General features: G+C 40.0%; 1 protein-coding gene across 12 annotated transcripts in view; it reads left to right on the top strand.

The window, feature by feature from the left end:
* Positions 1-6,054: 6,054 nt before the first annotated feature.
* Positions 6,055-13,455, top strand: part of CDK12 (cyclin dependent kinase 12) — a 79,841-nt gene continuing 72,440 nt past the window's right edge. For 11 of the 12 annotated variants that reach the window (XR_006962354.1, XR_006962353.1, XR_006962352.1 and 8 more), the window contains exons 1-2: positions 6,055-7,688; positions 12,404-13,291. Coding sequence is in view for 7 of the 12 variants with exons in the window: in XM_047081190.1 (XP_046937146.1) it covers positions 6,640-7,688; positions 12,404-13,291 (1,937 nt within the window). In the remaining 5 variants the exon portion in view is untranslated. The remainder of the gene's footprint in view (positions 7,689-12,403; positions 13,292-13,455) is intronic. The other variant, XM_047081186.1, reaches the window with a different exon arrangement.

A 13,455-nucleotide genomic window follows, 5' to 3' on the forward strand; every position in this document is an offset into this window, starting at 1 on the left:
GATACTAGATGGAAAAATTATCCTATAAAAATTATATTGGCTCTTTGTAACATGACGTTCCAAGCCGGTCCAATTCACTTAATTCCCATTTCCTAACTTTTTCTCAAATTTAAGAAATATTTCTCACGCAATTCCAATTTTTTTGAAGATCTGGGAGATTTTGAGTTAAAGTAAACTTGTAGAGGTCAGAACATCGGATGCTATTATATTTAGGGCACCAAGGTGTATCACAATTGGTAGTGTTCCTATTTTGTAATCATAGTAAAAACCGGCAGTTTAGCTTGTACTCGACACAAAGAATGTGTGTCCTATCTCTTCCATAAGTAAATCCTCACAACGAGAAATTTGGAATAATGCTGAGAAGTTTGTGGCCACTGGAACTGAAGAACTAGGCTAAAATACAATGCATTCGGTGAAAATTCTTAACATAGTTATGGCTTTTTTTTAATGTTCTTTTTGCAAACACATCTTTGAAAATAACTGCTGTAAAGTTGGAGGTTACGTAGTTCGCTGCAAGGATACTAATGGTGGATTTCTGCTGGCTCTTCAGTCTCAGACTGTCCACATTTCAAAAATGCTATTCAAACATCCTTCAAGGCCATTCCAGCAGATAACTATAGGCACAGCACTTAAATTTAATAAAAACAAATCTTGGGAAGTGTCTGAAAACATGTCTATTACCACAAAGGTATCTATAACCATGCTCTTTGAAAGTAGAATTCAAATTCCATTTCTTACCTACTCTTTATCCTCTTTTCCTTTGAGTTATTACATAGTGAGTTTCTTGGCGCTGGATTTGGCTCTCATTTCTTTTTTTTTTTATTTTGATGTACTTTTTTTTTTTTTTTACTTTTTTATTTTTGAGAGAGAGAGAGAGAGAGAGAACGAGCGGGGGAGGGGCAGAGAGAAAGGGGGACAGAGGATCTGAAGCGGGCTCTGCACTCACTGATAGCAGCAAGCCTGATGTGGGGCTCCATCTCACAAACTGGGAGATCATGACTTGAGTGGAAGTCTGACACTCAACCAACTAAGCCACCCAGATGCCCCTGGCCCTCATTTCTTAATTCCCACTACCTAGCACTGTACTTGGACTCAGTAGGCAAATGTTTTATTGGGCCTACAAAACCATGCGAGACCCAATTCTCCCTTGCCAATCCCCAGCATTGCTGGCCTTTTTTCTCATGCAGAAAATTCCCCCACTCTTTCCTCTTCCAAGATCCTTGAACAGGTCTTTTTAACTGCTGGGAGTGGCCTTCCTTTGCCTGACCCCTTCACCTCACTAAGGCCCTCTTACTTGGATGTCAATTTAATTGTCTTCCTCTAGGCTAGAGAAGCCTTTTCTAACTCCTGACTTGATCAGGTCCACTGTTACATTATTTCAAACATCTCTTTAATAGCATTTTCACCATTGAAATTAATTGTTCATTAATTGTAATTAATTAATGGTTCAATGTCTGTCTTCCCTGTTATATAGTTATTGCCAGAAAGGCTGCACTGGGTCTACTTCTTTCACTACTGTCTAGTGACATTGCTTGGCCAAATCCCTGACACACATCAGAGACTCAGTGCATATCGTTGGGATAAATTAATAGGGTTGCCAGATAAAATACAGAACAGTCAGGGAGGTGCCTGGGTGGCTAAGTTAAGCATCCGACTTTGGCTCAGGTCATGATCTTATGGTTAGCAAGTTTGAACCCCACGTGGAGCTCTGTGCTGACAGCTCAGAGCCTGGAGCCTGCTTTGGATTCTGTGTCTCCCTCACTCTCTGCCCCTCCCCCACTTGCACCCTGTCTTTCTCAAAAATAAATAAACATTAAAATATATATATACAGAGGGGCGCCTGGGTGGCTCAGTCAGTTGAGCGCCCAACTTCGGCTCAGGTCATGATCTCGCAGTCTGTGAGTTCGAGCCCCAAGTCAGGCTCTGTGCTGACAGCTCAGAGCCTGGAGCCTGCTTTGATTCTGTGTCTCCCTCTCTCTCTGCCCCTCCCCCGCTCATGCTCTGTCTCTCTCTGTCAAAAATAAATAAACATTAATTTTTTAAAAAAATATATGCATATACAGAGCACTCAGTTAAATTTGAATTTCAGATAATCACTGGATATTCTTTAGCACAAAAGTATGTTCCAAATATTCTGTAATGTAAATCTAGCAACTTAAAATTGATGAGGTACAGAGAGTATTTTGTCCAAGTGAGAATATTCAAAGATAATGCAAACTTAAAATGCTATTTCCAGGGAGACTGGGTGACATAGTTGGTTAAGCATCTGACTTGATATCAGCTCAGGTCATGATCTCACAGTTCCTTGGTTTAAGTCCCCTGTAGGGCTGCAAGCTGACAGTGTGGAACCTCCTTGGGATTCTCTCTCCCTCTCTCTGCTCCTCCCCTGTGTGTGGTTTGCTTGCTCTCTCTTTCTCAAAATAAATAAATAAACTTAATAAAATAAAGTGCTGCTTCCAATAAATAAAATAAAATGCTGTTTCCTGCATTCAACAAGCATCTGTGGAATCCTAATTCTTGTATATTAGGTAGGAGCTCATAATATAAATATGAAAACACAGCTCTTGGAATGCCTGGGTGGCTCAGTCGATCAAGCATCTGGTTTTGGATTTCTGCTCACGTCATGATCCCAGGGTTGTGGGATCAAGCCCCACATCGGCTACACAATGAGCATGGAGCCTGCTTAAGATTCTCTCTCTCCCTCCCTCTGACTCTCTTTCCGCCTCACACACTCTCCTCCTCCTCTCTCTAAAAAGTAAAATAAAATAATAAATAAATAAATAAATAAATAAATAAATAAATAAAAATAAAGAACACAGCCCCAACACTTGATGGATTCATCTGACTTAAGAGTTCTGAAAATATGATTGGTCACAATAACCAGTTACTCAAAAATGTCTGTTAATTTATCACTGTTCCCAAAACACCAATATTAGATATACAACTATATTTTCTCATGGAAACTTTACACAATGTCTATACCAAGTGTAGCTATGGAATTTTAAACCTTATAAACTTGAAAATAAAGTAAACTATACCAAATTTTCGTCACAGAATAGAATAGGAAGTTATAATTTCTCATTTTAAAATATAGATAAAATGACATTTGTTGAAAAATTTGTACTCCAGACATAAAGATAGGAGAGACATGTCATTAAACAAGAAAATCATTCCAAGTGTACATATGAGCAGTCTTTGTATATGGCAAGAAGAAGACAAGGGTGAAATTTTAAATGACTAAGCTTTGAGGGAGATTTCAGAGGACTCTTTAAACCTAAAATCTAAACTAATAAATTGATCTAGGGTGGGGAGGAGCAGTTATTGACTTTAGTTAAATATTTCCTCTTGGATACAGCCTAAAGAGAAGCTTTCTGACTTGCTCTGGGTGATTTACAGGGAAACTATAGTCTTCATCTGACTGATTACCTTGAGGTTCACAAAGTTGCCCTGACTCCCTGCCCTGGGAGGTCATGCAAATAAAGCAAACTGTGCAGTCCTGGAATTTCTGAGTTCAAAGTTTTTCTGTAGAGTGAAGCAACCCTTATTTTATAAAAGCTCTATTCTCACCAACTGTTGGACAGATTTCTGCAGTTTACACTGATTTTGTATTTAAACACTTTAACAAAATATATTTCCCAGATTAGAATCTTTTCCAGCTTTATTGAGCTATTATTAACATTAGAGTAGCATTGTACCCACCAAAAAGAGACAGCATATTGAAATAGAAAGAATACTGGTCTAAGATTGTATAAAAAGCTGTCCCTGCTCCTGGTACTTCCTACACTTAATGTAAAACATACTACAACTCCTGGGTCTCAGTTTCAACCTTTAGTAGATGCATATAGAAATACCCATCCTGGCCACCTCACCAGGTTTTTTGTTCAACTGATATCTACTGACAGACTTAAAAGAGTTCTGTGGAAAACTGAACAGTGCTCTAGAAATATAAGATATTATAAAAATTCAGTAAAATCTTCATTCATTCATTCATTCATTCATTCACTAGGAGTTTCTAGTCTTCAGTAGGCAATCAACAGATAATTAAGAAAGTTTCAGCTACTGTTTATGTGATGAATTTTATTTAAGATTTTATTTGACACATCACAATAATTTCTTCTACTGTTTACACTTTTCCATTTTACCATGAGTGCGGGCGCATCCTGGGTCAGAAACTTAATCTCATTTAAAAGATATAAAAAATCTGAGTGATTTTGCCTAACTCATGCCAGTGTTTGATAAAGTGGGTCAGTCATTTCATCTAATTGGCCATTAAGTGTCATGCTATCTGCCGTTATGTCAGATACTGGTGGGGACTTTTACATCCAGGCTTTCTTGCAGCAATGAATAAGGAGTTATCATACCTGAGTTCCAGTACTTAATTCTATGCTTTGTTTTTCTTGATGACATTAAATTTTCTTCCATGGTTAAAGTTTATCTTTTTTATTTTTAGCAAACATTTATGGATTTAAACATTTAGGTAAAAAATTTTCTTTTTAGTACCCATGTGACCAAAAGCAAAAAGAACATTTTCAGAGAGTGATTTTGAGAGTGGATTCTTTTGCCTTCATTCAGGATGTTTTCTGGCCCCTAATATACAAATCCTATTTAATCTTCCTGGACCAACTCAAATGCCCTACATTTATAAAACTTTTTCTTTTCTTTTCTTTTCTTTCTTTCTTTCTTTCTTTCTTTCCTTCTTTCTTTCTTTCTTTCTTTCTTTCTTTCCTTCTTTCTTTCTTTCATGTTTATTTATTTTTCGAGAGAGAGATTGACAGAGTGTGAGCAGGGGAAGGGCAGAGAGAGAGAGGAAGACACAGAATCTGAAGCAGGCTCCAGGCTCTGAGCTGTCAGCACAGAGTCCGACGCGGGGCTCAAACCCACGAACCGTGAGATCATGACCTGACCTGAAGTCTGACGCTTAGCCGACTGAGCCACACAGGCGCCCCATAAAACTTTTTCTTAACACTCCCAGCCTCCTTTTGAATTTCTGGAGCGTTCTGTATCATTCTTATGACATTTATCACCTCATATCTTGTGGTATGAATATTTTCCCCATGTCTTGCTTGATGGCCGTATGAGAGTAGACGCTATATCACAGAGAAGGGCCTTAAAGTCTCACAGATAAATTTGATGAAGAATGAAGAAATTTGGAAAAGTCATTTAACTTCGCAGTACCTTAGTTTCCTCACATATACAACCTTATTTCAGATGATTGTTGTGAAGATGTAATGAGTTAATGTGTACAAAGTTTTGAAAAGTAGAAAATGAAGGGCAGGGTAAGATATTTTTTTTTCTCACGCATGAATACCATGTTTTACTTGTTCATAATTATAATCTTCCATGTGAAGAGAACAGGCTAAATGATTCCAGAAAAGCCACAGATGATCCCAAGAGGTGATGAATTTTCAGGTTCAGATTTTAAACAGAGTGGAAAGAGGAAGTGGCACACTATACAAGAGCTGTGCTTTAGTGTTAGACTTGAATTTGAATCTCATCTTTGGCACTTGCTGGACTAGCTTTGTTACCTTGAGTAAGCTATTTAACTTCGGTGACTGTTAGTTTCGTTATCTGTAGAATGGGGATGAGGGTATCGTGATTTGCGAGGTAGTAGGAGACACAGGGACAATGCGCCCAGTATACGTACATAAGCGGAGAGCATTGTTAATGCTTAGGAACTTGGGTTGAAATGTCCCCACAACCGCCCTTTGTCCTGTTGATAATATTTTCATCCTGGTAGTTTAAAGAGTTGTTATAAACTGTGCAAAACGAGTCTTGCGCCGGGGCCTGGGAGTTATTTCTTCGAGAGTTACCAATAAAGCTTTGAATTAAAAAAAAAAAAGAAAAAATCCCCCAACGCCGTTTCAATAAAGCTTTGCTCAAATGGAGGGCGGGGAGTTTATCGCGAGACTCTGCCGGAACGCGTTTCCTGTTCGGGACGCTCTCTCGCGTTATGTGAGCAAGAAGCGCTGAGAGGTGAAAGGGAAGCACGAAATACCGCGAGAACCCACAGGATTCTCGCGGTATTTCCTCGGTTTGCCCCCTCCCCCCCTTCCCCAAGTGCCGTTTCGGTTTAACCTAGTGTGTGACTGAGTCTGTGTGAGGGAGCGAATGAGTGTGTGAGGTATTGAGGTGAGGCGGAGGCAAGAAAAGGGTCTCCCTCAGGAGCGAGGGACAAAGGGGGCGTGAGGCACCTAGGCCGCGGGACCCCAGCGACAGGAAGCCGCCCCGAGACGGGCTACCGGGTAGGGGAAGGGCCCGCGCAGTCTTCACAGGGCCCCAGAGCCGGAGTCGGCCCCACAGCCCCCGGGCCGTCGGCTTCCTACTTCCTCGACCTCCCCGGCGTCCGGGCCTGAGGACTGGCTCGGCGAGGGGAGGACGGGAAACAGACTTGGGCAGCTACCCGTTGTCTCGCAACTCCACTGCTGAGGAACTCTCATTTCTTTCCTGGCTCCTTCACCCCCCACCTCATGTAGGAGGGTGCTGAGGAGTCGGGAGGGAGGAGGAGCCTGGGCTACAGTCCCTTCCCTCCCCACCCCCTTCTAGGGGCGCTTTGGTAGGCGTGGGGTTGGGGGGTGGGTGGGGGTTACTTTTCGGAGTGCTGGGGAACTTTTTCCCCGTTTTGAGGGTAGGGGAAAGGGAATGCCCAATCCAGAGAGACATGGGGGCAAGAAGGACGGGAGTGGAGGAGCTTCTGGAACTTTGCAGCCGTCATCGGGAGGTGGCAGCTCCAACAGCAGAGAGCGTCACCGCTTGGTGTCGAAGCACAAGCGGCATAAATCCAAGCACTCCAAAGACATGGGGTTGGTGACCCCCGAAGCAGCACCTTTAGGTACAATTATCAAACCTTTGGTGGAGTATGATGACATCAGTTCTGATTCAGATACCTTCTCTGACGATATGGCCTTCAAACTAGACAGGAGGGAGAATGATGAGCGTCGTGGAACTGATCGGAGTGACCGCCTGCACAAACATCGTCACCACCAGCACAGACGTTCCCGGGACTTACTAAAAACTAAACAGACAGAAAAAGAAAAAAACCAGGAAGTCTCCAGCAAATCGGGATCTATGAAGGACCGGATATCAGGAAGTTCAAAGCGTTCAAATGAGGAGAATGAGGACTATGGGAAGGCACAGATATCCAAAAGCAGCAGCAACAAGGAATCCAGGTCATCCAAACTACATAAGGAGAAGACCCGGAAAGAACGTGAGTTGAAGTCTGGGCACAAAGACCGGAGTAAAAGTCATCGGAAAAGGGAAACACCCAAAAGCTACAAGACGGTGGACAGCCCCAAACGGAGATCCAGGAGTCCCCATAGGAAATGGTCTGACAGCCCCAAGCAAGATGATAGCCCCTCAGGAGCTTCTTATGGCCAAGATTATGACCTTAGTCCTCCAAGATCTCACACCTCTAGCAATTATGACTCCTACAAGAAGAGTCCTGGAAGTACCTCAAGAAGGCAGTCAATTAGTCCTCCCTACAAGGAGCCCTCGGCCTACCAGTCCAGCACCCGATCACCCAGTCCTTACAGTAGACGACAAAGGTCTGTGAGTCCCTATGGCCGGAGACGTTCTTCCAGCTATGAAAGGAGTGGCTCTTACAGTGGGAGATCACCCAGTCCCTATGGTCGAAGACGGTCCAGCAGCCCTTTCATGAGCAAACGGTCTCTGAGTCGGAGTCCACTCCCCAGGTGAGCTATTTCTCCAGCAGCCTTTTCTTACTTAGGGTGGGTTATGAGGAACTGGCAATTAGTCATGTTAACATTTTGTTGAAACCCCTGGTCTTCCTCATTGACTTTGCTATTGGCTAGTGAATTCAAGTAGGTGAATCTGGTTTTCTCTCAACCCAGAATTCAAGAAGTGGAGAGCTCACATGCCTAAAACTTCGAAAGGTAGGTACTCCCTGTGGCGAGATACTCAGGTGGAAGCTCCTGTGAGAAAAATCATAAATTTGTGCTTATTGAGTGCACAGAGTTGATAACTGAGCTTATCCCAGAGCTGATGTAGCGATTTCTGTTGCTTTGTCTTAAATACTTTAAAATCACCTTGGTGTTAGTGCTTTAGACCTCACTGGACCTGATTGGAGATCTAAGAAATTATAAATTTTCATTTGTATTATCTTGAGGTATTTGCCCAAGCCATCTATCACTTGTGTGTGGGCTGTCCCCTGGGTCTCCGAAGCTGTAAGTTTATTTCCTAATTGACGATGTTTTGATAATTCCTGTCTTTTAACTGATGTTTTTAGTGGAAATTCAGCTGTTTAGTCCTTTTTCTTTTTGTTGGTATATAGCCTAGCAGAAATTGGTTCCAAGGATAATTTGATTATCAGCATCACCATTGACCTACCCTGTGACCACTGGCAATTTTCAAAATCTTTATCTAAACAAGTGGTATTAGTGCCTTCATCATGATATGTTAGCAAGAAAGGCATGTTGGGTTTGAAATTTAATTGTTGAAATGAATTACTGTTGAAAACTGTGTTCTTATTCCTAGATGATAAGATGTGTCTCCCTTTTGTGGACTCACTTTTGTCCAAAAAAGAACATGGGCTATGAAGTTATACTTGAGTGGTATCCTAATTTTGCTTTGTGAACTTTGGCAAATAATTTAGTTTCTCCCTGCCCGTGTTTCTTTATGTGTAAAGTGGGAATAATAACTATCTTATTTCTAGAGTAATTGTGAGGATTAAATTAGCTAGTAAAGGTGAACTGCATAGCTCAGTGCTTGGTACCTGGAGCAAGTCAGTAAATTCTATGAGTGAGGAAATATTGTTGAATGCTAGTGGAGAAATTATGCTAATTTTTAAAAATCCGTGCGTGTCTTTTATATGTCAATATGAGTAATTTTTACTGACTTAAAGTTACAATTATTCATAAACTAGTTTGAATTGATCAAGCTGCAGAATTCAGGCTGTCAGGGTCTGAAGTTCCTTAGTCCCCCTCCCCGTCATTTTGTCACAATTTTTCAAACACAGAAAAGTTGAAAGAATTACAGTAAGGACCCATATATGTACTATCTAGATTCTACAATTGATATATGCTATATGTTTTATTGTAATTATCCATTTTTCCATCAATCCATTTTTTGTTTTGATTCATCTCAAAGTTGCAGACATCAGTATACTTCACTATAAGCATTTTAGTGTGTTGTAGATAGCATTAGAGTTCACTTTTTTTTGAAGGGGTGAGAGTAAAATTTATGTACAGTGAAATGCATAAGTCTTAAATATACCGTTTATAAAGTTGCTTAGTTCTTTAAGGAAACCTAAGAAATATTCTCAGAATACTTGTTTTCTTGAGGGCGTAGTTTCATTAAGGCTGTTTTGAGAATTTCTATTGTTGTGAGTTTTGTTAATATGGAAGTGCACTTAAGCCTAAAACACTAAAACAAGTTTCAGAAAGAGCTTGCTTTGCAATGATTCCTTTTGGATTCATATCTCAAGTTCTCTCTTCCTCTACTCAATTAATTGAAACTCGTGTAGTAATGGTAAAAAATAAATCAGGAAAGAATTAGACACACAATATGATAGCATAGGACAGAAGTATAAACATTACATAATTTTAGAGACACATGTATATTGTTGGGTTATAGAGAACATTATATGTTTGTATGTGTGCACTGCATATTTTTCCCACACATGATGCAATTCCAGAGAGCAAATAAAATACAAAAATTTCTTAGAGTCAGAGTAGAACATACAGTTCCCTTCTGTGATATTCTCTGTGTTTTTTTTCTTGGGAGACACAGTGAAAATTAAACAAGCAAAATCATTTTAAAAGACTGGAAGTGCTTTGCCAGAAATGCAAAGTCTTTGAATTCTCTAAATTAGTAGCGATTAATACTAGCAATTTCATTTTGGGTGGGTAGAACCTAACTCAATTCAGGAGGAAAATAACGTTTGTTTGTGAGAACAGTTTTTATTGTTGCCTGCATTTACCTTTATTGCTTGTCTCCTCTCCCCACCCCATCCCCTGCTCTTTTTTTAGTTTTTTTTTTTTTTTAGTGTTTATTTATTTTTGAGAGAGAGAGAAACAGTGTGAGTGGGAGAGGGTCAGAAAGAGAGGGAGACACAGAATCTGAAGCAGGCTCCAGGCTCCGAGCTGTCAGCACAGAGCCCGACGCTGGACTCGAACTCACAAACAGTGAGATCATGACCTGAGCTGAAGTCGCTACCAAACAGACTGAGACACCCAGGCAGTGCCCCCCATCCCCACTTTTTTTCTTGTAGAGTGGATCTCAACCTCAAATATAGCATTTGTATCACTAAAAATGCTGTAAGTATATGGCCATCAGAATGTTCTCTTAACAGTAGGCTTCTGTTCAGAAGTTGAAGGGTTTGTAGCAGAGTTCCTTAGGAAGATTTAGTAATGGTGAAAAGATTAAAGAAACAATAGTTTTTAGAGCATGGTCTCTGACATTAATTACTGTTTGGGATTTTAGAAGTTTACCCTGGCATAACAGAGATGGTAGTTTTATCCCAGCTCTAATTCAGTCAGAGAAAAGCCTCTGGTTTCAGCCAGTTATTTACAAGAAAAGTATTAATTTTCTTAAGAGTAAGTGGATACTGAGAGAACCACTTTCAGTATTCTGTATCGTCATGTTTATATATATGCTGTTATTGCTGTTTTGAGTACTTTGATTCCAATAATGACTATTAGGAGCAAACTTCCAAAAAGCAGTGTAGGTATAAGAAAATCGTGGCTGATATCATGCAAGTTGTTTCCCCTACACATATATGCTATTTATTTCGAAACATTTGACTAATGTTAGTGTTATCAGCGATCAAAGATAAAGGGAGATATTGAAGATCTGGAATGGGTACAGTTTATTTTAGACTACTGGGCAAATTATATTTTGTCCAATAACATTTTTAGTGCTTTTTTTCACCTCACATTGAGGCCTGAGCACATTAGGCTTTATTAAAAGGCAAAACGAATTAATGAGGGTTGAGTTTCAATTTAGAATAATCTGCCTCATAGATTCCCAGATTCTTAATAATGAAGAAAATAAGTTGAACATGCAACAGTACTTTGCTTTTTGAGTTCCTACAAAGTTGATTGGAAATCATTTTATATACGAAAGTACCAAAAGTCACCATAGTTCTGAGAACTTCTAATTATTTGGTAAGACAATTTTTTCAACTTACTATTTTGTAAATCCTAACAACTCTTGTATCTTAGGGTTCATTTAGTATAGGTACAGCTTAATTATCAACTGGGGAACAAAATCTTTTTCTGGGATCTATCAATTAACTAGCTCTCTAGTTGAAACAATTAGCTTTTGGTGAAGCATGCTAGTTACTTCTAACATCCTGATTGGTATAACCCACCTTTAGTATAAAGTATAACTTTTTTGGGAGGGCACCTGGATGGCTCAGTGGGTTCAGCATCTGACTTCAGCTCAGGTCATGATCTCCTGGTTCATGAGTTCCAGCCCCACATCCGGCTTGCAGCTATCATCGCAGAGCCCTCTTGGGATCATCTCTCCCCCTGTCTCTGCCCCTCCCCTGCTTGCACTCTCTCAAAACAAAATAAAACAAAAAAGTATAATTGTTTTAAATCATGTTTTTGCTTTATCAGAGATTTAAACCCAAATTCTAAAAATAATCATTGTGATTATGGGTATTTTCCAGCATGGAGAAAAAAATATTCATTCATCTTTCTTCAGTTGGATAAGTAATAGATAATTTTAATGTTATGTGATTGAAATATGTTGTCATGCAGGTTTTAGTTCCTTGTAATCTATTTTTTAAATAAACTTTATATTTTAGACAAATTTTAGATTTACAAAAAATATTGTGAATACAGTACAAAGAATTTTTTTCTTAAGTTTATTTATGTATTTTGAGAGCGTGTGTGGGAGGGGTAGAAAGAGAGGGAGAATCCCAAGCAGGCTCCACACTGTCAGTTAGTGCAGAGCCCAGTGTGGGGCTCAAACCCATAAACCATGAGATCATGACCTGAAATAAAATCAAGAGTCGGCTGCCTGATTGACTGAGCCACCCAGGGGCCCCAGTACAAAGAATTCTTATATGTCCTTGCACCCAGTTTCCCTTATTATTAACATTTTACATTAGTATTTTACATTTGTTAACAGTTAATGAACCCATTAATAAACCAATATTGGTATATTATTATTTGATGGTACCTAATTTATTTTTAAGATTGATAAATTACTCAAGTGGGTTCTTTACAGTGCTCCATAGTTGTTTTTTGTTTGTTTGTTTGTTTTTTAGTGAGCAGTATTAGAGTACAAGATTAGAAAGTAAAAATAGTATGGAAGCTCTCTTTACAAAGAAGGGGGCATTTGAAAGTGAATGTCCCTACATTGCTCCATAGTTTAACGGATGTATTTCCTCCATATTGTTGTAGGCTGTCCATCTTAAATTGCCTTTTTCTTTTTCCAGTAGGAAATCCATGAAGTCTAGAAGTAGAAGTCCCGCATATTCAAGACACTCATCTTCTCATAGTAAAAAGAAGAGATCGGGGTCACGCAGTCGACATTCCAGCATCTCACCTGTCAGGCTTCCACTGAACTCCAGCTTGGGAGCTGAACTCAGTAGGAAAAAGAAGGAAAGAGCAGCAGCTGCTGCTGCAGCAAAAATGGATGGAAAGGAGTCCAAGGGTTCACCTGTGTTTTTGCCTAGAAAAGAGAACAGTTTAGTAGAGGCTAAGGATTCAGTCTTGGAGTCTAAAAAGTTACCCAGAGGTGTAAAATTGGAAAAATCTGCCCCAGATACTGAACTGGTGAATGTACCACATCTCAATACAGAAGTCAAAAATTCTTTAGATACAGGGAAAGTAAAGTTGGATGAGAACTCTGAGAAGCATCCTATTCTTAAAGATTTGAAAGCACAGGGATCAAGAGACTCTAAACCTGTAGCATTGAAAGAGGAGATTGTTACTCCAAAAGAGACAGAGGTATCAGAAAAGGAGACCCATCCGCCTCTCCCCACAGTTACTTCTCCTCCACCTCCTTTACCAACTACTACCCCTCCACCTCAAACACCCCCTTTGCCACCTTTGCCTCCACTACCAGCTATTCCACAGCAACCACCTCTGCCTCCTCCCCAACCAGCATTTAGTCAGGTTCTTGCTTCTAGTACTTCAACTCTGCCCCCTTCTACTCACCCAAGGACATCTACTCTGTCCTCTCAGGCAAATTCTCAGCCCCCTGTACAGGTTTCTGTGAAGACTCAAGTATCTGTAACAGCTGCTATTCCACACTTAAAAACTTCAACGTTGCCTCCTCTGCCCCTCCCACCCTTATTACCTGGAGACGATGACATGGATAGGTAAGTCCCATAGTTAACTGGGAAAATTTTACCTTCTCAATCTAAGTGTAATGCATTCTGTCTTCTCAAACTGTCAAAACTGCTCTATTAATGGCTGTTTAGAATGCTTTTTATGTGTAGGAAATGCCTTTGATGTTGGTTTTCAGTGGAAAAGTTCGTATTTA

This window comes from Lynx rufus, unplaced genomic scaffold (genome assembly GCF_022079265.1).
Source record: "Lynx rufus isolate CCGP_SWC_20201006 ecotype Redwood Valley unplaced genomic scaffold, mLynRuf1.p SCAF_18, whole genome shotgun sequence".
In the NCBI taxonomy this organism is placed as follows: Eukaryota; Metazoa; Chordata; class Mammalia; order Carnivora; family Felidae; genus Lynx; species Lynx rufus.